Genomic DNA, 22,008 nt, shown 5'->3' on the forward strand with positions numbered 1-22,008 from the left:
AAACTTTTACTAGTTTTTATCTAAGTCCACCACTAACATTACTTTTTTACTTATCACTATCAAATTATCAATCTGTCACATTAATAGGTGTGAAAAGTTTTGTCAAAATTTTTATCTATAGACTTTCAAAAAAAAATCTACATGGTCATGTTAATTAGTAGTAATTTTACATCTAAAATAAGATAGTTGAATTTAAATTTTTAAAAATCATATTTAAATATATAAAAGGCCTCAATTTCAGTTTTTGCCTTAAGCCCCCAAATACATTAAGCCGCCCTTGTTCATGATTATAAAAAACCATACATATCTGTTTGCTGAGTGATAGAAAACTCACAAAAATATCATACTCATTATATTTTGTTCATATTTTAAGGTTTTTTTTTTTTTTTCATGAAAAAGGCCTTCTTTCTGTTTTTTTTTTTTTAAGTCAAAATTTCCAGTTGAAAATGAAATGATTTTTAATAGTTAAATAGACACCAAATTCAACTTATGCAAATTTATGTCGTGTAATTATCCTCACATTTCATTGCTTCTAAATTTTATGTAGGAAAATAAATAGTAACATAGATTATTTGAGTATCTATTATCTATAATATGTGTGTGCACGCGCCACTTTTAAAGATAAAAATTATGTTTTTTTTTTTTTTTTTAACCTTCTTGCTAACCTCGACCCCCCGGCTCCAATTATGTAAGCAAGACAAGTGATTTTGTATTGAGAATAATGACTACTCTATGATTATATTTAACTTTGCGCTTAAAGTATTAATTTTTTTAGTTTTGGCAACCCAGGGGACAATTGTCAACCCCCTCGACCCCCGGATTCATCTATGTAAGTGTGACCAGTGATTTTGTATTAAGAATAATGATAACTCTATGATTATATTTAATTTTGTATCAACAGTGAGATCACTCACTCTATATCTATTGTCTAAAAGTTAAATTGATCTTACACATCTGTTTGTAACTCGCAGCGTGAACTAAATGAATCATATATTGTGATCATGAGTCATGACAAGCATGCATGTATAGCAAAATAGCAACTAAAATATCAATATTTTGACCTTGACTTCGATAAGTCCTAGAACGGTTTGCATGACAACATAATGTTCATACCTTAAGCTTAATGAATCCTCCTAGTTAGGATCAGCTGTAGTACGGAAAGACCCAGTTCTCAGATTTGTACCTTTACATGACCTCATCTCCTTGTTAGCACCTAACAACTTTCATCAATTTCTAGATTTCCATGTATCCCAACGAGCAACAACTCTTAAAAGATAATTTTGTTCATGATGTTGGTAGGTCTGGGAATAAAATGAATGTAAACAATTACGAATTATATAAACTTAATGCATTATTTGGATAGATGATTTTCCAAGGAATGGGAGTCAGACATTTCAGGCAGATAAAACCTAGACATATTTGCATTGCTAGGATTTAATAAGCGATCTTGACATTCACAAAACATTGGTTTAATCAATGTCACCCATTTAGCTAGCTTGTCTCTTCATTCCTCATCTGAGTTAGGTTCTAAAGACGAGTACATGTGCAAAACCTATATTTCTAATAGCCCTATTTACCTATCTACATTTCTATTTTGTGTTATCGTTGACCTTACAAGATGTCCTCATGCTCTCTATCATCATCACCAAGTGATTTATTTTTTGCTTAAACAACTAAATTATTTTTCTTAAACGACTAATTCAACAACAGCGAACCAGTGATTAAGAGTCAACCATTACATCCTTCTCCTTTATGATAAGAAGTAAACTCAGCCTGCTTTCTTAAAGAACCAAAATCTCAAAAGCTTTCTAAGCAAATTTTCTTCTCTCATTTTCCCTTGAGTTTCATGATGATTAATTTTCAAGTTTCTTCTTTCAGTACTTATATCCTGAATTTGCTATTTCTTCTTGTTCTATTCCTCCCTACTACATATGGTGATTGTGGGTGTACCGATTCCGGGAGCACACAGAGTGGCAATAGCACAGCACTTAAATATAAACTGGGTGCAATAGCTTCCATTCTTGTTGCTAGTGCTGTGGGGGTAAGCATTCCATTGCTGGGCAAGAAAATTAAAGCTCTAAAGCCAGAAAATGATTTCTTTTTCGTAATCAAGGCCTTTGCAGCCGGTGTGATTCTAGCAACCGGGTTCATTCATGTACTACCGGATGCTTTTTCACGCTTGACTTCACCATGCCTAAATCAAAATCCATGGGGCAATTTTCCCTTCACAGGTTTCTTTGCAATGTTGTCATCTATTGGAACATTAATGGTGGATGCGTATGCCACTAGTTATTTTAATAGGATGCACTTGATTAAACAGGTGATGTGCTTAATTAAACTACCAAAATATTATACAATAACTTTTTCTTTAATTACATTATAACAAATGCAGGCAGGTGCAGATGAGGAAAAAGAAGATGAGCATGAAGGTCATTTACATGTTCATACACATGCCACACATGGTCACGCTCATGGCTCAGTCATCCCTTCTGAAGGAACAGAATTAACCCGTCATCGTGTTATAGCACAAGTATTGGCAACTTCATTTTTTGCTCTAATCTTTCCCAATGGTTCGTTTGGATAGAGGAATTCAAAGAAAAAAAATTGGAATTTACTCTCTAGTTTGATTGCTTTCAATTAATAAAGAATGAAATTATATATGGATTTCACCTTTATTAATATGCCAATTCAAATTCATAATGTCACAAGTGATTTTCTTTGAACAAAATGTTCAAAACTCATATCATAATGTGTTATTAAATTTACATCAAGCTATTGATGTTAACAAATTGTTCATCAAATCCTTGATTTTAAATCCTCAAGTCCAAATGCAATCCAATGTATTTCATATGATTTCTTACTTTAATTGGTTTTTTTTTTCTCTCTCTCTCTCTCTCTCAAGGTATTGGAATTAGGAATTATTTTTCATTCAGTAATTATTGGAGTGGATTTGGGTGCTAATCAAAACGTTTCTACAATAAGGCCTCTTCTAGTAGCATTGTCATTCCATCAATTTTTTGAGGGTGTAGGGCTTGGTGGCTGCATCGCTCAGGTACAACACAATGCTTAAGCCATAGCCTCAAATTGTTGCTCTTTCCAATTAGAAAATTGGGTTTTGAAAATAATGTTAGGCAGTTCTGACTTTTTTAATATTAGGTATAGTTTTGAGTGTTGCGAAATGTCTTCATAATGATCACATCCTCATTTCTATCATTGTTGTTATTAATAGATAAAATAATCTATCTTTTAACCGAAACGAGATGTTGGTTTAACATTATAATAATTCTAAAAGGTCAAATTGATCGGCTCACCTCAAATCGATTGAATTATTGATTAACACTTGCTTCCTTGTGTTAATTATTGGCTATGTAGGCTAAATTCAAGTCCAAATCTGCGGCAATAATGTCATTATCTTTCTCTCTCACAACCCCACTGGGAATTGCAATCGGAATTGGAGTAGCAAGCACTTACAAAGATAATAGCCCAACTGCTCTAATTATTGAAGGGACTTTCAATGCTCTTGCTGCTGGGATTCTCATATATATGGCACTTGTTGACCTATTAGCAGCAGATTTCATGAACCCAAGACTGCAAAAAAATGTGAAGATCCAATTGTGGTCCAATATCTCACTTCTTCTAGGGGCTGGATTTATGTCACTCATAGCAAAATGGGCTTGATTCTTAAGCACTATATAGTCTTTACATTATCATGTTGTACTTGTCTTGATATAGTTTTTTTTGTGCAACTTCCTGATTGTTTTGTTGACACAATACCATAAATAACTCAAAGGAACATATCAAATTTGAGATAAATCAAAAGAAAAGAAAATTCCATTATAATAAATAATAAATGGTTTTATTTATTTATTCACTTGATTACCTCATCCTACACTCTTTGTCCTTAGTTTACAACTTTTTTTTTAGAGAAAATTTATTTATTTTTATATCTATTTTTGTTTCAGCCTAGTTCGTCCATGGTAAGAATATTTTACATATATAGTGTCATTAGATAAGACGCCATATAGGGAAATGTATAGCTAGATAGAAAGGGTTTTATTTTTATTTTCAATTTCATCTTAATTTGTTAATTTTAGTTACTGGAGAAGTACTTTTATTTAATTTTTCAATCTCCCTTTTCTTCTTGCATTAATTAGGTAAGGAATTCAATAATTTGATTCTATAAAAATGGTATTCATTATTAACTTATTTCATTAAAATTTAATGTTGTTTATTTATTAATTTTCTTTCATAAACTTTGATTGAATTCTTTAACTACTTCTATGGTGAACGTACAAAGAAAAATTATATAGTTTTTTTCAATTATATTTATATTCCAGTCCCATTCATATTGAGCTTATTCTCCTGTTTTAAGCAATCCGTACGATTTTCATATTTCTAGTAAGTAAATTTCCTACGTTTTAGGCACTCATAGTCTCATTACAGATATGTTTAGTGAGTATTAAATATTATCCTGCAAAAATTAGCGAGTATTTAATACAATATTTATTTGGTTCGCCAAAAAAATTATTTATAAAAAATAACATTGGCAAACTATATGTAAAAGTTTTGTCAATGGCTCATGATGGGTCTTGTAGCATTTTCATGTAGCATTTTCATTTCCCAATGCTCATTTAGGTAAGCTTTATTTATTTATTTTAATAATCTAATAGTTGAAAGGAGATTTTTTATTTTATTTTATTTTATTTTATACAAGATAGAATTTCTATTCTAACCTAATCTAATTGTATATGTGTATGAAGTTCCTTCTTAGAGACTTGAACCTCGGCTCTTGCCCCCCACACCTTACAAGCATTTATATTTATGGAATGACCATTGCACCAAGGGTGCGCGGTGGTTGAAAGGAGATTTAAATATTGAACATTTTGGATGAAAACATTAAGATATGATAGTTAAATTAAGAGATTCTTAATGAAGGTTGACTTTGTTCTAAAACTCTTTATTCTTGAAAATTTGACTCGTGGTTTAATCATCCATGAGAGATAGTCCCTCTAGTTCATGCAGGTGCCACGGTAAAGACTTAATGTGTCAACTCTTACCAAAAGATTAAGCAGATAATACTATGACTTTTTAATGACAGATATTATTATCTCTTACTAATTTGTGTTTAATTAATGCACGAAGAATTTCTCTGCTAATATAATTCTTTCATTACTTTTGAACTCACTTATCATGAGTTAAGGGTTCTATTCTTTTCTTTTTTTAGTGGTGGGGTTTGGGGGGATAAGTTATCAAGAGTTAAGTTAAAAAAGGCATCTCTAACAGATGAGTTTTTTGCACTCTTTTTGTCCAATTTTTGCGGAGCAAGACAAGATATACATACATGTAATTAAACTAATAGACAAATTTTTTAATTGCTTAAACGTGGAGAGCCACTATAACTCTCAACTCTCAACTCTCAACAAAAGTATTTAACCTTGTGTCGTATTCCTCAAGCATTTGGTGCATTCACTTATAAGATTCATGTATTCCTCAAATATTTGGTGCATTCACCTATAAGATTCATGTGTTGTGTGAGAGGTGTCTCATGTTACGGTCTTATAATAGGTTCATATAAAGACTTATAAGATTCATGTATTCCTCAAGCATTTAGTGCATAAGATTCATGTATTCCTCAAGCATTTAGTGCATTCACCTGTAAGATTCATATATTGTGAGAGAGATGTCTCATAATAGGTTCATATAAGTAACTTTTTCTTAGTTTGAGAAGACCAGTAAAAAAATAAATAAAAATTTATATTAGATAGGAAAAAATTCAAAAAAAAAAAAAATTGGAGAATTGTTTAGGGGTGTGCTTAAAAAAAATGCTTTAACATTTATGCATTGTGTATAAAATAGAAAATGTTAGAGATACAAAAAATTTCATAACTATTACCACAACTTGTTACATGACAAGCTGTGAATGGTGGAGGTCAAAAGGTAGGTCCACATCTCCACCACTCATAATTTGTCATATGACGAATTATGATAAAAATTGTGAAATTTTTTGTATCCCTATTAAGTTGAAGGAAATGCTTAAGTTCAATGTACAGGAAAAAAGATATAACTTGTTTACTTTTTCTTTAAGAAATAGTAGAAAAGACGTGCCCTTCTCTGCCACGACCAAGTAAGCACAAAGCACTATCTAATGCAAAAGAGAGAGAATAAAACAAAAAGTTGGCATTATCGTATAATTTAGGACTACTAAGCAGTGGACTGCAGTAAGGGAAAGAACACATTATATCGACATATTTGGATTGGCTTTTGTTAAACGAGGTAACATAACTATGCAATCTAAGCTGAATGACCTTGAATAAGGAGTTTGCATGACAACATTGTGTCTACATTTTTGCCATTGCTTTTTGCTTGAATGTATCATTTCTCAACTACTTTAGTAAAGCTAATAAATTATCCTATTCTCTTTCACCATCATTCCTTTATTTGATCTCATCATCACCTTCCTTGTGCTCTACTGCTTCTTTACATGACTATAATACCCTCATAACTTTTCAAAATATTGCCGTGTAGCCTTTTCTCCTTCCAAACACTATTTTCGGTCCATTCTAATCTACTCTCCATTTTAACTTTAATCCAAACAAAAATTCTGGTGTTAATCAACTCCTTGTGCAGATTTTTATTAAAGCTCGTTAGCCCATTAAATGTTTAGGGTTTCAATCCAGATTTACTTGGTATATAAGGAAAACCCTAAAGCATGTTTTTCAAGTTTTGGAGAGCTACTCTTCTACTCTTTCAAGCATCTACCAGAGATCAATTTTATTTCACAAGTACCAATGAAACAAAGTTGCAGCCTAAGCTACAGATATCAAATGTACTGAAGATCAAAGGCATGAATTGGAGGTCCATGTTAGGGTAGATCCACATTAAAAAAATCTAAGAGTTTCAAAGCTAGGTTTGATAATCATAGTTAAATTTACTGTGAATTAAATATTCTTGACTGTAAACTTCTATTTGTTACAGTGGATTGTTCTTCTTGGGATTGGTCCCTCCATGTTTTTTTTTACCTTGAAATTGGTTTATTTCATTGGTTTTCTCAAGTTATCATATTTGCGTTTTATTTACTTTTCCACTGTATGATATGATAGATTTATGTTTAACCTAATATCTGCATAATTGACTTAACAACTTGGCAATAAAATCATGTTAAACATTGTGTTCAGGGGTTTAAAAACAAACGTATTGTAAATGTATTAACTCAAAATTGTGTATAAAGAATTTTTTTTAATAGATGCAATATGATCCATGATAATTGTTATTACTATCAAGCTTAATAATTTTTTTTCCAATTAGGCCAAAAGACCAATTGATTTTGTACCATATAAGCAAGATTCAATCCCATGATTGTTATTTATTATCATACTAAAACATCAATGAATTTCATTTTTGTGCATGCAAGATCTAATCCTATATTCGAGGGAACGAGACTTTACCAATTGAACTAAAAAAAACCTACAAAAACCGTGTATAAAGATGAATATATGAAATGTCACTACAATACCTACTACAAAAATCGTTTATAAAGATGAACATATGAAATGTCACTACAATACCTACCATAACAAAAATAAATTGGGTACTTAAATCACTCTTTTTAATTTGATTTTCACAATAATTTGTCTATAGTATGTAAATTGGTCCACATGAAAGATAGTACTGGTCCCTTACCAACCTTGCTGATCGATGATCAAGATTTGCTTTCCATGTAAACCCATTATGCATATGGGATACTTAATTCCAGGCCATCCAACACATGCTGACAAGCCACATGAATGACACAATGCTAACCTAGCTAGTAGCTACTTGAGAAGAGTTTTGAGCAAAGCCTATGTTCATTTATTTTTATGTTGGTATTGACTATATATATAAGATGCTTGGCTTATTATCAGCCATCCATTGATTTATTCTTTACTGTTTTTCAATTGAACCATCCAATGATTTCAAACAACCCACATTGCAGCTTCTTTTTCATTTGCTATAAAAGTACAAAACTCAAGCCATTATCAAAGAACAAATATATTTGACAATCTTTCCTCTTCCTTAACCTACTACTCTCTTTCTCTCACACACCAATACACCATGTATAACTTTCAACCTTGTTTTTCCAACATCTTGAAGTTGTTGTTTCTTCTAATTGTTTTTGTCCTCCCCACTATAGTTTCTGGAGATTGTACATGTGATGCTGAGGCCACAAAGAACAACAAAAGTGTTGCACTTAAATATAAAGTAGGTTCAATAGCTTTAATTCTTCTTGCAGGTGCTGTGGGAGTAAGCATTCCATTGCTGGGCAAGAAAATTCCAACTCTAAGGCCTGAACATGACATCTTTTTCATGATTAAGGCCTTTGCAGCTGGTGTAATTCTAGCAACCGGGTTCATTCACATACTACCGGATGCATTCACAAGTTTAACATCACCATGCCTTGATGAAAATCCATGGGGAAAATTCCCTTTCACCGGCTTCATTGCCATGATGTCTGCTATAGGAACATTAATGGTGGACTCATTGGCAACTGGGTTTTATAAGAGGCTGCACTACAATAACTCTAAGCAGGTGAATGTTGTGGATGAAGAGATGAATGAAGAACATCAGGGACATGTGCATGTGCATACACATGCCACACACGGTCATGCTCATGGCTCAGCCACCAATCCCGAGGACTCGAGTCTTGCCGAGCTAATCCGTTTTCGTGTTATATCACAAGTAAGGTTTAATTTTAAATTCATTCTTGGGTGTTATTGTATGATTTTGGATAAACAGAATAAAGAATAATGGAATTTAATTAATCTGTTGAGGATCTATAACTTTGGTTGTCGTTATTGGATGATATTGACTGATGGGTATTTCAGAGTTTGATTAAAATTTGGTGGGTGTGTTTTTTAGGTGTTGGAGTTAGGAATTGTGGCTCATTCAGTGATAATTGGAATATCATTGGGTTCTTCTCAAAGCCCTCAGACAATAAAGCCTCTACTAGCAGCACTGTCTTTCCATCAATTTTTTGAGGGAATGGGACTTGGTGGTTGCATTTCTCAGGTATCAGATTTCTTTCTTTTTATTTTTATTCATTTTTATTCTATATTCATGACCTCTCAAAGTGGTCTAGTGGGGCTCTTTTAATAGAGAAAATTGAGAACCAGTTGCATTTAACAATTCTGCATCCTTGAATTCTATATGACAAGTTTAGTACTTTATAGCATTCAAACTTTTTTTTTTTTAATTAGTTTATGGCATTCAACTTAAAGAATGGGCACATAACCATTTATTTAATAATTGTTAATGCTAACAAGTAATAAAATCTTTTGAAGTGCCAACTCAAAATGAAGCTCGCCGTACATCCAACTAGTCAACTTTCACACAGTCATATTACATAATGTTTACAGAAGAAGAAGAAGAAAAAAAAAAAAAAAAATCAATTCATAGAATATAAAGTCTATAATATGTACCCTATCTACCGTCAACTTTTCATCAAACTAACACAATTTGTATAACATTTCATACTACAATAAGTTAGAGTCAACGAAATTTTTCTCTATCTTTCGCACGGGGATGGCATGCTATATGCTTAGGTCCTATTTGGTTAAGAGAAAAAAGTGGTGTTTTCAGTATTCAATTTCAATTATTTGTGGGATTGACCACCAAAAAACTGGTTTGTTTGTGTTTTTGTACTCAATAATCATTTTTAGTTTTCAAAAAAAGTGGATTTGAATACAAAAAATGAATACAATTTTTCAACGTTTTCGTTTTCTATGAATATGAATACAGTGACATATTCGTGAATATTGTGAAAACATTTTTTTGAGTGATATGATGTGTGTGAGTGAGAAAAGTTACATTTTTGTTTAATAGAAAACAATGACTAAACTCGGGTATGATATATTCTATAATCAAATTATGTATTCAAAACAACTTACCAAACACTACCAAATGTGAAAATGATTGTATTTTTCTATATTCAAATTTAGGATTTGAATATAGAATACAGAAAATGAAAAGTGGATACACCACTTTTTGAAACTAAACAGGCCCTTAGTGTTAAAAAATATGATATTAGATGTGGACCCATATCAAAATAATATTACTTCTATCACAGAAAATTATGAAAATTAAAGAATGTGAAAATATTTGTCAACCAAGCATGACTCTTGGTACTAAGATATGTTTTAGTTGTTTTTTCATAATCTCTAACTTAAGCAAATTTTTTATTAAAATGTAGGCACAATTCAAGACTCGGTCTGCAGCAATAATGGCAACATTTTTCTCCCTCACAACACCTGTGGGAATTGCAATTGGTATTGGAATATCAAGTGTTTACAATGAGAATGGCCCAACATCTCTGATTGTTGAAGGGATTTTCGATGCTGCATCAGCTGGGATTTTGATTTACATGGCACTTGTTGACCTACTAGCAGCAGATTTCATGAACCCAAGAGTGCAAAACAGCTTGAGGATCCAATTTGGAGCAAATGCATCACTTCTTCTAGGGGCTGGTTGCATGTCTGTCTTGGCCAAATGGGCTTGAATTTTGTGCACCATGTATTTTGCTATAAAAGTTAATTTTGACTGTTACTGCTTTTTTTATTTAAGAAATGGCACAACAAAATAATATCACAAATCCTTTTTTGCGGGATAAGTATGTCCATTACAAGTCTGACCAAGAAAGGAAACAAAGTACATAGCATACAAAATATTTTATCTGTTTATTTTGGCATTACAAAAAGTGCATAGTTGTTCTTTAATCGACTGCCTTACCATACAGCCTTGTCTTGCATCATATTAACCACAACATTTTCATTTAAAATTGTTCTAAAACTAGTCAACTTTCTTTTATTTTTTTAAGTAAGAAGAAGGATAGGATAGAGTTTCTATATGTAATCTAATCTCAAGTTAACCTCAAAAGGAATACTCTGTCAGATTCTTTTTCTTTTCATACACAATTCAATCCTCTCATGCCACCCACTTCGACTCTTTGACATCTAAGTTGTCTAAGAGTTATATTAGTCCAAGTCAATGTTTTGAGCTTAGGTATATTCTTCAGTTTATTTTATTTTATTTTATTTTTTTATTTTTATTTTTTAATATATTCAATAGTTAGAATACCAGGAGAGAGGGGTTTGTTGTCTTAATAAAAGAGAGTAGATGGTGTTGAGTTATAAGACTATTAGTTTTTTGTTTGTTTGTTTTTTTTTTTTTTTTTGAGAGTTTCAATCTATGACATCTACTCTTGATGATATCATCAGACTAAGACACCAATTAGTTTTTGGTGTAGGCGGGAATTGAGTCTTAGATTTCATATTTAACCATCAGAGACTTTACTAATTGGGCTAACTAGAAACCACAATATTATTAGCTTTAGTTCTCATTAAAGTATATATCTAAAGTCAAAAATATATGGCTACCTCTTTAATATATCGATCTCAATAAAGACACATTATGTTTGGATGAATATATATGAAGAGAGAGATGAGAAGAAAAAATGGTTCACTCCTTTCCATCTTTTCTCCTCTCCTCTTTCCTATCCAAACATATAGGTAACATGCCTATATATGTAAATAACGCAAAAAGGAATACTTTTTTCTATTTGTTTATTTTGCATAAATTACTTTGGTTTGTGACCCTTCAAGGTGCTCCTCCATATATACAAAATGGTGATACTGTAGTCACCCTAGATGAGCAGGTAAATTTCATCAATGACGTGCAAGGCCCACCCCACTATACTATCAACTAGCAGGTGCTATCCCATCAGATTGCCTTATTCTTTTTGGTGAAATATATCTACAATTTCACAATGGAAAATGTATCTCAAGTCTCAACTACTTTCACGTTCAAAATCTCTAGTTCTGAATCAACATTTGAAGGCTATGAAATTTTAGGATGTCGCATAATATCAAGGCTTCACCCCCCCCCCCCCCCCTTTTTTTTTTTAAAGTATTGCATTGCAATTTTATTGCATAATTTTAACTTTTTGCATCTCTCTCTCTAAGATGCAAGCTTCCATGTTATCTACTTTATCGACCATATAATTACCACCCTTAGAGCAACCACATCAGTCCGTGTATTTTACACATCCATTTTTACACTAAAAACCTATTTTTTCTATTTTACACATTCACTTTTACAAAACACCCACATCAGTTCATCTATTTTATCACCCTCTTTATTTAAATAATCAATTTTTTCAATTTTTTTATTATTTCCTCAACCGATCACATTATTATACGCGCGTTCTCACTTTCTCTTTCTGGGAACCATTTTCGTTCTCACTTTCTCTCTCTCTGATAAAGCTCTCACTTTCTCTGGTTCTCACTTTCTCTCTTTGGGAACCCATTTTCGTGGGAACCCATTTTCGTTCTCACTTTCTCTCTCTCTGATAAAGCGCTCTCTCTCTCTCTGGGAACCCATTTTCGGTTCTCATTTTTTCTTTTCTGATGAAGCTCTCTCTCTCTCTCTCTGGGAGAACCGAAACCCATTTTTGGTTCTCATTTTTTCTGATGAAGCTCTCTCTCTCTCTCTGATACAGCTCTCTACACCCATAACCCATCTCTTACCCAAATCTGAATCAACTCTCCCTCTCGGTCTATACCGATCAACAGCTCCGTTCCATAGCTCCCGATCTCCCTAGCTCCGATCCATAGCTCCGATCCACAGCTCCGATCAGGCAAGCACCGATCTCCCTAACTCCGATCCACAACTCCGATCAGGCAAGCACCGATCTCCCTAGCTCCGATCAGGCAAGACCCATACCCACGAGCTCCGATCGTTCCAGTCAAGTGTATCCCTGTGTTTTCTTTTTCTTTTTTTTCTTTTTTTTTTTTTCACTTTTGAGCAAGTGTATCTCTATGTTGATTTGTCTGTGGATGTGTTTGGGTTAATTTTCAGTTGATTTTGGGTTTTCTGTTGATTTTGGGTTAATTTTCAGTTGAGTTTGGTTAATACTCTGTGTTAGATTTCGGTGTTTGGTGGTGGCGCTGGGTTTGGTGGTTGGGTGGTTATTCTGGCGCGCTGGATTGTTGTAATGGTTGGGGAAGAGAAGTCGTTTGACAGGGGAGAGAAAATAATGTTAAAAAATTGTTTACACGGTGAACAGTAACCGTGTATATATGCACGGTTACTGTTCATTTTGCAAGACGTCGTGTATATATAGACATTTTTACATGAACTGATGTGGAAGAATTTTGGGGTAAAATGTGTAAATTGGAGCCCTTTTTGTATTTTAGATGAGTATACACAAGCTGGTGTGGATGCTCTTACAATCTAAAAGCATTGTTCTTGCGTCCAAAAAAGCAGGGTACTTCTCTCAAGACCATCCCAAGAGGAACTCAAAAGTAGTGGCAAATGCAAGAATATTGAAGGCTTTTAGGACATTTTATAAAATGGGGCATATTCCTTGACTTGTAACTTCGAGGACTTTATTGGAAACATGGTTTGTCTTCTATTTCATTGATCCAATGGCAGCACATAAAGTTTCATTGCATTATTCAAAGCCTAATCCTTCCAACGTCACTGTGTGGAATAAAGAGTAAAGCATAAATACCATGCCATTAAGATATATAATAAATACCCCCTCAAAATTTTTTTTATTTAAATTAAAAAGAGCAAGAGTATAGACCAATATTAGTGCAAAATAATAAAATCAATAGGCTTCAGGAGTGTTAGATTTAGACCCATGTCAAAAACAGTGTTCAACCAGTTTTAAGGTCAAGTTGTTAATTAAATCTATTATGAAAGCCTTAGGTTAAACAAACAAGTATCAATATCATGTACACTGGAAAATATGACATAGGATATGATGATTTAAGAAACCAATGAAATCAAACCATTTTTACAGGAAAAACATGAGAAGACTTGACCTAATCAATTTTGAGGTAACAGATTCACTATAAGATAATCAAGAATAACCACATTCATAGTAAATCTAACTTCAGTTACCAAACTGAGCTCAGAATCCCATAGACAACCTCTGATCCACACACTTCAAAATCTCATTGAAGAATTGACCTAATCAATTTTGACGTAACAGTTTCACTATAAGATGGAGATTTACAATCAAGAATAACCATATTCATAGTAAATCTAACTTCAGTTACCAAACTACGCTCAGAATCCCACAGACTTCCCTTATAGTGAATCACTATAATGTGAACCTCCAATCCACACACTTCAAAATCTCATTGAAGATTTGAATTTCTAGCAGCTATGATGACTAGTATAAGGCAAAAACTTCTACAACACCGGATTTTGAGTTTCTTTAAAGAATACCACCGATAGATATGAGAGAGTTTTGGGTATAGATACCTAGATATAGAAAATGAGGCATAAGAGACACCTCTCTCTCTCTCTCTCTCTCTCTCTCTCTAAAAGCTCTTTAGGGTTAGCTTATAATGTTCTTTAAATACCGTCATACACAAATCACGAATTGGGCTTGAAATTGAAAAGTTGTGGGCTTTTTCACATTTGTTAATTTTTGCTGATTTTACGATTTTTGAAAAGTTGAACAGGAATTAAGTGGCAATCAAATGGTTTCGATAGGTCGAATAGGAATCGAGTACAAATCAAAAAAACAGATTCACATGTTTCTTATCATGGGCTTGGATCTTTGTCTTGGACTTGGAAGTACACATTCTAACTTTTAGGTTCTAAATATTTAGAAATAAATGTTTAGGTTCTAAATACTTTGTATGTTGGCAAATCGAGAACACAAACTTGTCTAGAATTAGATCTTAGGGTCTATGAAGTGTTTTAGACATTGCTTAAAGTGATACAAGTCAAGATTCAAGAACATACAAGTTGCAGAAAAAATAATAATTGAAAATCTAACTAGCTTGAACGATCAAGAGAAAGCTTCGATCAATCGAACCGCGAACTGCATAATTTGTTTTAAGGCTCAACAGCCCGCGAACTGTTTAGGGTTTCAATCCAAACCTACTGGGTATATAAGAAAAACCCTAAAGCACGTTTTACAAGTATTGGAGAGTTACTCTTTTGAGATCTGTAAAATGATTGTACCTTCAAACTCTTTCAAGCACCTACCGGAGATCACCCTCATATTACAAGTACTGGTGGAGTAAAGTTGCAGCCAAGCTTCAGTTATCAAGTGTACTGAAGATTAAGACGTGAACTGGAGGTTCATGTTGGAGCAAGTCCACTTCAAAGAAGTCTGAGGGGTTCAGAGCTCGGTTTGGTAAATGTAATTAGATTTACTACGAATTAGTATTCTTGACTGTAAATCTCAATTTGATATAGTGGATTATTCTCTTGAGATCGTTCCCCCGCAAGTTTTTACCTTGAAACTAGTTTGTTTCATTAGTTTTCCTGAGTCATCACATCTTGTGTTATTTAGTTTTCCAATGTGCATGATGTGTGTGATGAATGTTTAATCTAGATCTGAATAATTAATCTAGGTAACAACTTGGCTAATAAATTAGATTAAACAAACTGTGTTTTCAGGGGTCTAAAAACTTAACACTAACTTTACAAGACTTACTATTTGCCATGGTTTGCCAACACTACAAACTCAAACCCTAACAAGCAAAATGTCAGGTTAGTGGTAAGTGGTAACTGGAAAATAAGTATTCCCAATTACTTTTGCAGGAATTTGCATCACTCTTTGAAGAGAATATACACAAATTTCTAGATATGTGAGAAATGAAAATAGAAAAAAAAAAAATATGCGCCAAAGAAAACAATCGCACAAGACAATATTTACGTGGTTCAACAATTTGCTTACATCCATGAAGTTGTACTAATTTCACTATTTTCAAGGAAAAATACAAGATACTGTAGTACAGTTTTTCATCTCTCAAAAAAACACCTCAAACCCTAGTCTGAAGCAACGGTATTTATATCCCACAAAATCACTTTTATAATAGGTCAGGTCATAATCTGAATTAAATACAACTAGACTTCACATAACCCAACATTCTTTAATGGATGAACTTGAACCATAGAGACTAGAATTACTTTTCTGTATATGCAATACCTGGGACAATAAGTCTTGGAATTGCCTCTTTCCAAATGTGAATTCTTTCATATTGGGACATACCAATCACCTCTTTGCTTACAGTTAATGATTCTCATGTGTGTGTGTGTGTATAAAAGAAGGAAAGTTGCATTCTTTCCATTTGTTTCCCTAATGTACACATGTAACACATCCTTTCATGATTCTTTGCCCCTCAAGATTTTTGTAGACAAAAGTAGAATTTCCCTTTTGCTTCTTTTGCCTTAGATTTTATCACTAGACTCTAACTTCTCCCTTAGCAAGATTACCCAAGTACAATGGGTGAAGATATATCTCTTACCTCCTAAGCTCTCTATTCTAGAAGACCTAATAACCTCAATATGCAAGAGCTCCAAAGGATTAGTGGTAAGCACATCAGAAGTTTTGGGTGTTGGGATCTAATATGTTTTCCTATTTGGCAAGGACCGCAAACAACCTTTTCAACTTTTCCCAACTTAGGCAAACTAAGCACAGCCTCAACCTTTGAAATCTTCACCAACTGCTTGTAGGTATTAGCTACTAGCATGACATTGATACCAGAACTCAACATCAATTAGAGTATGTTTGGCATCAGCTTTAGTTTTTAGTTTTTATGTACAGATTTTTAAAACCTCACTTTTTCAAAAAATTTCAAAGTACAAGTATACTTTAACACATTTTCAGCAAAAAACTAAATAAACTATTCACAAATGAGCACATAGTCTAAACATAGTTGCAACACAATTTAATGTTAGGGACAATGTTGTAGCAATTGTGAGATGTCCTTACACCTCCCATGACACATTCCCCTTCTTCATTAATGACATCACACTTCTTTTTGGAATTATTTATTTATTTATTTTAAGAATACTAAGTATTTTAACACACATACACGAGGAGAGGAGAGAAGGTTATAATTCTTTTTGGAAAATTGAATTATGATCATCCTCGTTACAAAGTTGACTCATACTTGTTATGCACTGGTGTACCATGTTTATATATATATATATATATATATATATATATATATATAATTAGTCTATACTTTATAATTCATACCATCTAATTAACCAGCATTGTTAGGAATGCTATAAGCATATGGATAATAATTGTTGTAAATTTAGCTAGTTAGTTAGTTAGTTACAATTCCGAGCATGTTAATCACACTTAGTAGATGTTAGAATTATTAATGCACATGAGGAATGATAGGACCATTAGGATAAGGCCATATGGCCCAACAAAATAGTTTTATGGTTCTATAAATACCTACTTGTATAATCACATTTCCATCATTAAGGAATAAATCAATTTCTTAGTGCATCTTTGTCTTAATCTCTTTCTTTCTCTATGGAGGGTGACTACCTTGAATTAAGTCAATTTCCCTACAATTCCTACCAATTTCCCTATAATTCTCATCAATCTCCATTAGGAACCACCGGGTTTCTAACAATTGGTACCAGAGCCGTTGATCTTGATACAGACAAATGTAACCAAAGAGAACTTTGGAAAGGATTACGGCAAGTGGTGAAAAAAGTTTCAGAGGATGTCAAGACTTTGTATGAATCTCACAATGTTGTTTTAGAGAAAGTTAAGGTCTTGGTTGAATCTAACAAGGCCATGAATGAAGAGCTCTCAAGATTGCAAGAGGATTTCTAGAACATGACGGAAGAGGAATTACAATCTCTTAATTCAATGAAACTCGAACAACAAATCAAGTTCCAAGAATCTAATGCTGTTGTTGCAAGCCGAGATGTTGATTCTTGTGTCAAAGTCGATGATGATATACATGTACACGCTGCCCTTGAAGTTTAGTCCAAAGAACCAACAAAGAAGGTGATGATGATCTTATAAGAACCAATTCTTGATGCACCAATGGAGGCTTCAATTCAAGAGTCTATGATTCAAGAATTGGCAATCCAAGTGTCAGTGATCCAAGAATCTAAGATGCAAGCGCCAACAATTTTAATGGTTCTAGAATCAAATGAGGTCTTGAGGATACAAGAACATTCCAAGGTTCAAAGAATCAATGAGACCTTGAAGATTGAAGAACCATTGAAAGCTCAAGAATTTGAGCAAAGTTTGAAGATCTATGAAGAAGAAACCTTCATGTGCATGGGACCGCTTGTCAAAGAGAAATGCATGAATATGGTGATCAAAATGTCACTAAGGTATTGGTCCATTGGAAGATCTCCTTTGATGAAGATGCTATTTCACAACAACACCTTGTGGGTAAGGTGTTTTCAAGGGGAGGGAAATGTTAAGAATGCTATAAGCATATGGATAATAATTGTTGTATTGAGATTTAGTTAGTTAGTTACAATACCAAGCATGTTAATCACATTTAGCACATGATGGAATTATTAATGCACATAGGGAATAATAGAACCAATAGGATAAGGTCATGTGAGCCAATGGGATTAGATCTAGTCTCCTATAAATACATTATTGTAATTTGTTGATAGCCATTTCAGAAGCCCAAGTAGAAGGGAGAAGCCCAGCAACACGGACAGAAAAGAGTTAGCAAATGGATAGAAAACCCATTAAGCTCAAGCGGCAGGAATAATGGATCACAGACCCATGAGATAAACAAATAGGCCTTGAGGAGGTAAATGAGCTTAAAGGAGCCCGGAAAGAGAGAAAAAGCAAACCATGGGCATTATATGATGTGGAAAAGTGAGAATGGGCCATGGGCCCAAAGTAATGAAAGCAAAAAAAGTAAGGGGTTGATGGCAAGCCCATGAACCCCAAGGATGAGGGATAATGTAATTGGATCAGGGAAGCCCAAAGAATTCAGTAAAAACCCATGGGAATGCAAAGTTAAGAAAAAGGGCCGAGGAAGCCCAAGGGAAGCAAACGGGCCTGGGACGTCCAAGGGAAAACAAATGGGACACAGGAGCTTGCCAGTGATATAATAAAAGAACCAATGGCTGTACTGGACCATTGGGAGAAGAATAAACAGCAGGCCCAAAGAGGCCCAACCAGATTGAGGCAAAACAATTTCGTAGCAGGAATGATAAAGTGGTATGGCAGGAGATGGTAGCAGGAAAAAAGGTGGATTGAAGGAAAGCAAAGCCTACCGTCAAGCAAGGTCCAGCCTGAATAGGGAAAGCCATAAAGGAAAGGGAAACTAGAAAATAGTCAAAAACGGATGGTAGACTGTGTAGGCCAATCACGGCAAACGCATGAGCAGCAGGCAGATTTTGGACATACATGGAACAGAGGCACGCATAAGGCTCAAACCTCACTTGCCTGTATCCAGCCAATACAGGACACGGTGAGGTCATGGGTTAGAGGTAAGAGGGCATGGTTTGGTGGTGGGGAGAGGGGAAAACCTATTTTGAGGTTCCTGCTAGGGCTCTTTTGGAGGAAGTGTCCTGTTGGGATGACATACCACCCAAAGGAGCAAACCTAAGCTGGAACCACTAGGTGCATGCCATGAGGGATAGGGAGAGAGAAGGTACCCACACCATAGCAGGAAAGGGTGCCACAGCAGACAAACAAACAAAATGGCTTTCTTTTGTCTAGCGATGGGGAGTGGCACACAGACGGACTAATGATGGTCGGCAGGTACACCCAAACTAGACAAACGTGGTTAAGGGCTAAAATAGTAAAATCTGGTCACGGCAGGCACTATAAAGAGGCCCTTGTCGTGTACAGGAAAAATGGGACAACAAGCACCACGATATTAGAAATTTGAAAACCAAGAAATAGAAAACAAGGATTAAGAACAAGAAGTAGAAAGAAAAAGATAAGAAAGGGGAATATTAGAAAAGAAGGAAAGAAAAAGATAGAGAGTTTGTTGATGCCCATTTTTGCAAAACTATACCCAAAGGCCCATGAGGAAGAAAACCCAATGAAAAAAGTAAGGCCCAAAGACCCACCAAGAAGACCGAAGAGCAAGAAAGGTCCAAAGAAATAAATGCAAGTGAAAGCAACCTACAGCAAAAAACAAATTTGCCACGGAATACAAATTTGCCGCAGAATACAGATCTGCTGCATAATACAGTTCTTTGGCAGAATGGCTTCGGCAGACAAAGACAAATTGGGCCCAAGACCCTTTTGATCCAGTCAACATTATCTGGCCTACAAAGGCCCAAATTCTTTTGTATAAAAGGATAAGCGTGAAAACTGATATGAAGAAGCACGATGAAAAGAAACAAGGAGCGGCAAGAAGTGTCAGCAGCAGGAATCACGTGAAGGAAAGAAAAGCCAAACCAAAGGAAAATGACAAACGTAGTAGGAAACGCGTGAAGAAATAAGACAAAACACGCAGCAGACCAAAACAAAACTAATCTGCTACGGCAGAAACGGCGTGGGAGGCAAACACAGAAGATAGCAGAGCAAGCACAGAAGGGCCAGGGCACCACCAACCTGTACCCAACCAATACAAGGAAGGTGGGCTCACGGTCAAGGGGATTCAGAGGGCGTGGTTTGGTGGTGGGGGGAAAATGGGGTCTATATTTGGTTTCCTACCGTGACTTCTTTTGGGGAATATATCTTGCTGGGATGGTATCTTACCCAAAAGAAGTAATAAATGGTTGGGACCATTTGATGCATGCCATAGAGCTAGGTAGTGAGGTAGAGGTATACAGCAGGAACAAACAAAAGAATATTTTGTCGTGAAATGGGTAGTGGTGCAGCAAACATGAACTGAACAATGGCAGTGATCTGGGCAACCAATGAGTGAGTGGGTAATCTTGAAAGGATGTCCACAACAAACCAAAAATAGTTGGTGAAACCCTAGGGGTAAAAGGGAGAAATCCCATTGAATCAGTTGGCTATAAAAGGAAGGTAACTAGGCAAAAAAAAGGGAGGCTGAATGGAAGAGAAAAAAAAACATGGGAAGAGGAAAAAAAACAGGGGAAGAGAGAAAAACACTAAAAGAGGGAGACCTAATGGAGGGAAGCACTTAAGGGGAGAAAACCCATGGTAAGAGAGTAGTAAGCACCCAGAGAGAGGTATCCAGGAAAAGTAAAGACCAAAAAGGAGGAACAACCCATGGCAGGAGAGTAATAAGAAACTAAGAGTAAAGAAAGAACGTAGAGAAAGAAAGAAAGTGGTAAAACAAAGAGAGAAAATACGGCAGGAATAGGGGCATGCATCAATAGACCATCTTTTTCCTCCCTCTTAGCAAACCCACTCTTTAATGTCCCCAAAAGTAACAGCTAGTAGCCATTTAGGCCTATTTTCCAAAATGCACAACTTTGATGGCAAAAGCCTATGACAAGGTTGTTCAAGTTGGGGTTTAGGTTCTTTCTTGGTTAAATTATCCTATGGGAAGATTCAATACTTGATTTTGATTGCAAATATATTTGATTTCTCTCATTATAAATTATATCTGCTGTATTTAGTCATTCTGCCGTAACACGTTTTTATCACGTCTGTTGCATCAGTTGTTCTGCTGTGGTATCTTTACTTTTTGTACTAGTTATTCTGTTGTAGCACCTTTTCATTATATGTACCGTGTTAGCTATTATACTAGCTAAACCTTTTCTACGGAAGCTTTCATTTTTATTTGTTATTACATGTTTCACTGTTGACACAAACTAATCATTATCCTGCCATAAGTATATATATACATATATCTTGTTTCTCATGTTCTGCAAAATATATTTTATATATGTATATGTGAATACGTATAAGTATATATACTCATATATGTATGTATATATTTGAGAATATGCTAACCCATTTAAACTAACATTTGTTTGATGGGTATTTTCTTTGGGCTTTAGATTTGTTTATGTGCAGGAAGTAGAAAAGTATTTATGTAGTAAAAACGAAGACTAGTCATTCACATTGCAAAAGGTTTTACTGCACGGCAGAAGGCTTTAAAGCACAGCAGACAGCTTTAAAGCACAATAGACAGCTTTAATGCATAGCAGGAAGCTTTGTTGCACAGCAAGAAGCTTTGTTGCACAGCAGGAAGCTTTATTGCACAGTAGAAAGTTTTGCTACATAGCAAAAAAAGTCAGTCCTGCGGCAGAAACTGAAGAAAAATTCTTTTTGCGGTAGAAACTGGA

General features: G+C 34.5%; 2 protein-coding genes across 2 annotated transcripts; both read left to right on the forward strand.

The window, feature by feature from the left end:
• Positions 1-1,849: 1,849 nt before the first annotated feature.
• Positions 1,850-3,678, forward strand: LOC115986183 (zinc transporter 1-like). Its single transcript, XM_031109039.1, has 4 exons — positions 1,850-2,320; positions 2,393-2,530; positions 2,903-3,052; positions 3,373-3,678. The coding sequence occupies exons 1-4, from the start codon at positions 1,850-1,852 to the stop codon at positions 3,676-3,678; spliced, it is 1,065 nt and encodes a 354-aa protein (XP_030964899.1).
• Positions 3,679-7,909: 4,231 nt separating this feature from the next.
• Positions 7,910-10,594, forward strand: LOC115983642 (zinc transporter 1-like). The gene is made up of 3 exons (XM_031106373.1): positions 7,910-8,715; positions 8,896-9,045; positions 10,226-10,594. Exons 1-3 carry the CDS (start codon positions 8,092-8,094, stop codon positions 10,529-10,531), a joined length of 1,080 nt encoding a protein of 359 aa, XP_030962233.1. The 5' UTR covers positions 7,910-8,091; the 3' UTR covers positions 10,532-10,594.
• Positions 10,595-22,008: the final 11,414 nt, after the last annotated feature.

Source organism: Quercus lobata, chromosome 4 (genome assembly GCF_001633185.2).
Source record: "Quercus lobata isolate SW786 chromosome 4, ValleyOak3.0 Primary Assembly, whole genome shotgun sequence".
NCBI classification, from domain to species: domain Eukaryota; kingdom Viridiplantae; phylum Streptophyta; class Magnoliopsida; order Fagales; family Fagaceae; genus Quercus; species Quercus lobata.

What these genes read in the sequence shown, in the direction of transcription:
- LOC115983642 (XM_031106373.1), top strand. Translation starts at nt 8,092, where the DNA reads ATGTATAACTTTCAACCTTGTTTTTCCAACATCTTGAAGTTGTTGTTT. An exon ending in GTTTTCGTGTTATATCACAA is followed by an intron (nt 8,716 to 8,895) that starts GTAAGGTTTAAT and finishes TGTGTTTTTTAG; the next exon opens with GTGTTGGAGTTAGGAATTGT. An exon ending in TTGGTGGTTGCATTTCTCAG is followed by an intron (nt 9,046 to 10,225) that starts GTATCAGATTTC and finishes ATTAAAATGTAG; the next exon opens with GCACAATTCAAGACTCGGTC.
- LOC115986183 (XM_031109039.1), top strand. Translation starts at nt 1,850, where the DNA reads ATGATTAATTTTCAAGTTTCTTCTTTCAGTACTTATATCCTGAATTTG. An exon ending in GGATGCACTTGATTAAACAG is followed by an intron (nt 2,321 to 2,392) that starts GTGATGTGCTTA and finishes TAACAAATGCAG; the next exon opens with GCAGGTGCAGATGAGGAAAA. An exon ending in GTCATCGTGTTATAGCACAA is followed by an intron (nt 2,531 to 2,902) that starts GTATTGGCAACT and finishes CTCTCTCTCAAG; the next exon opens with GTATTGGAATTAGGAATTAT.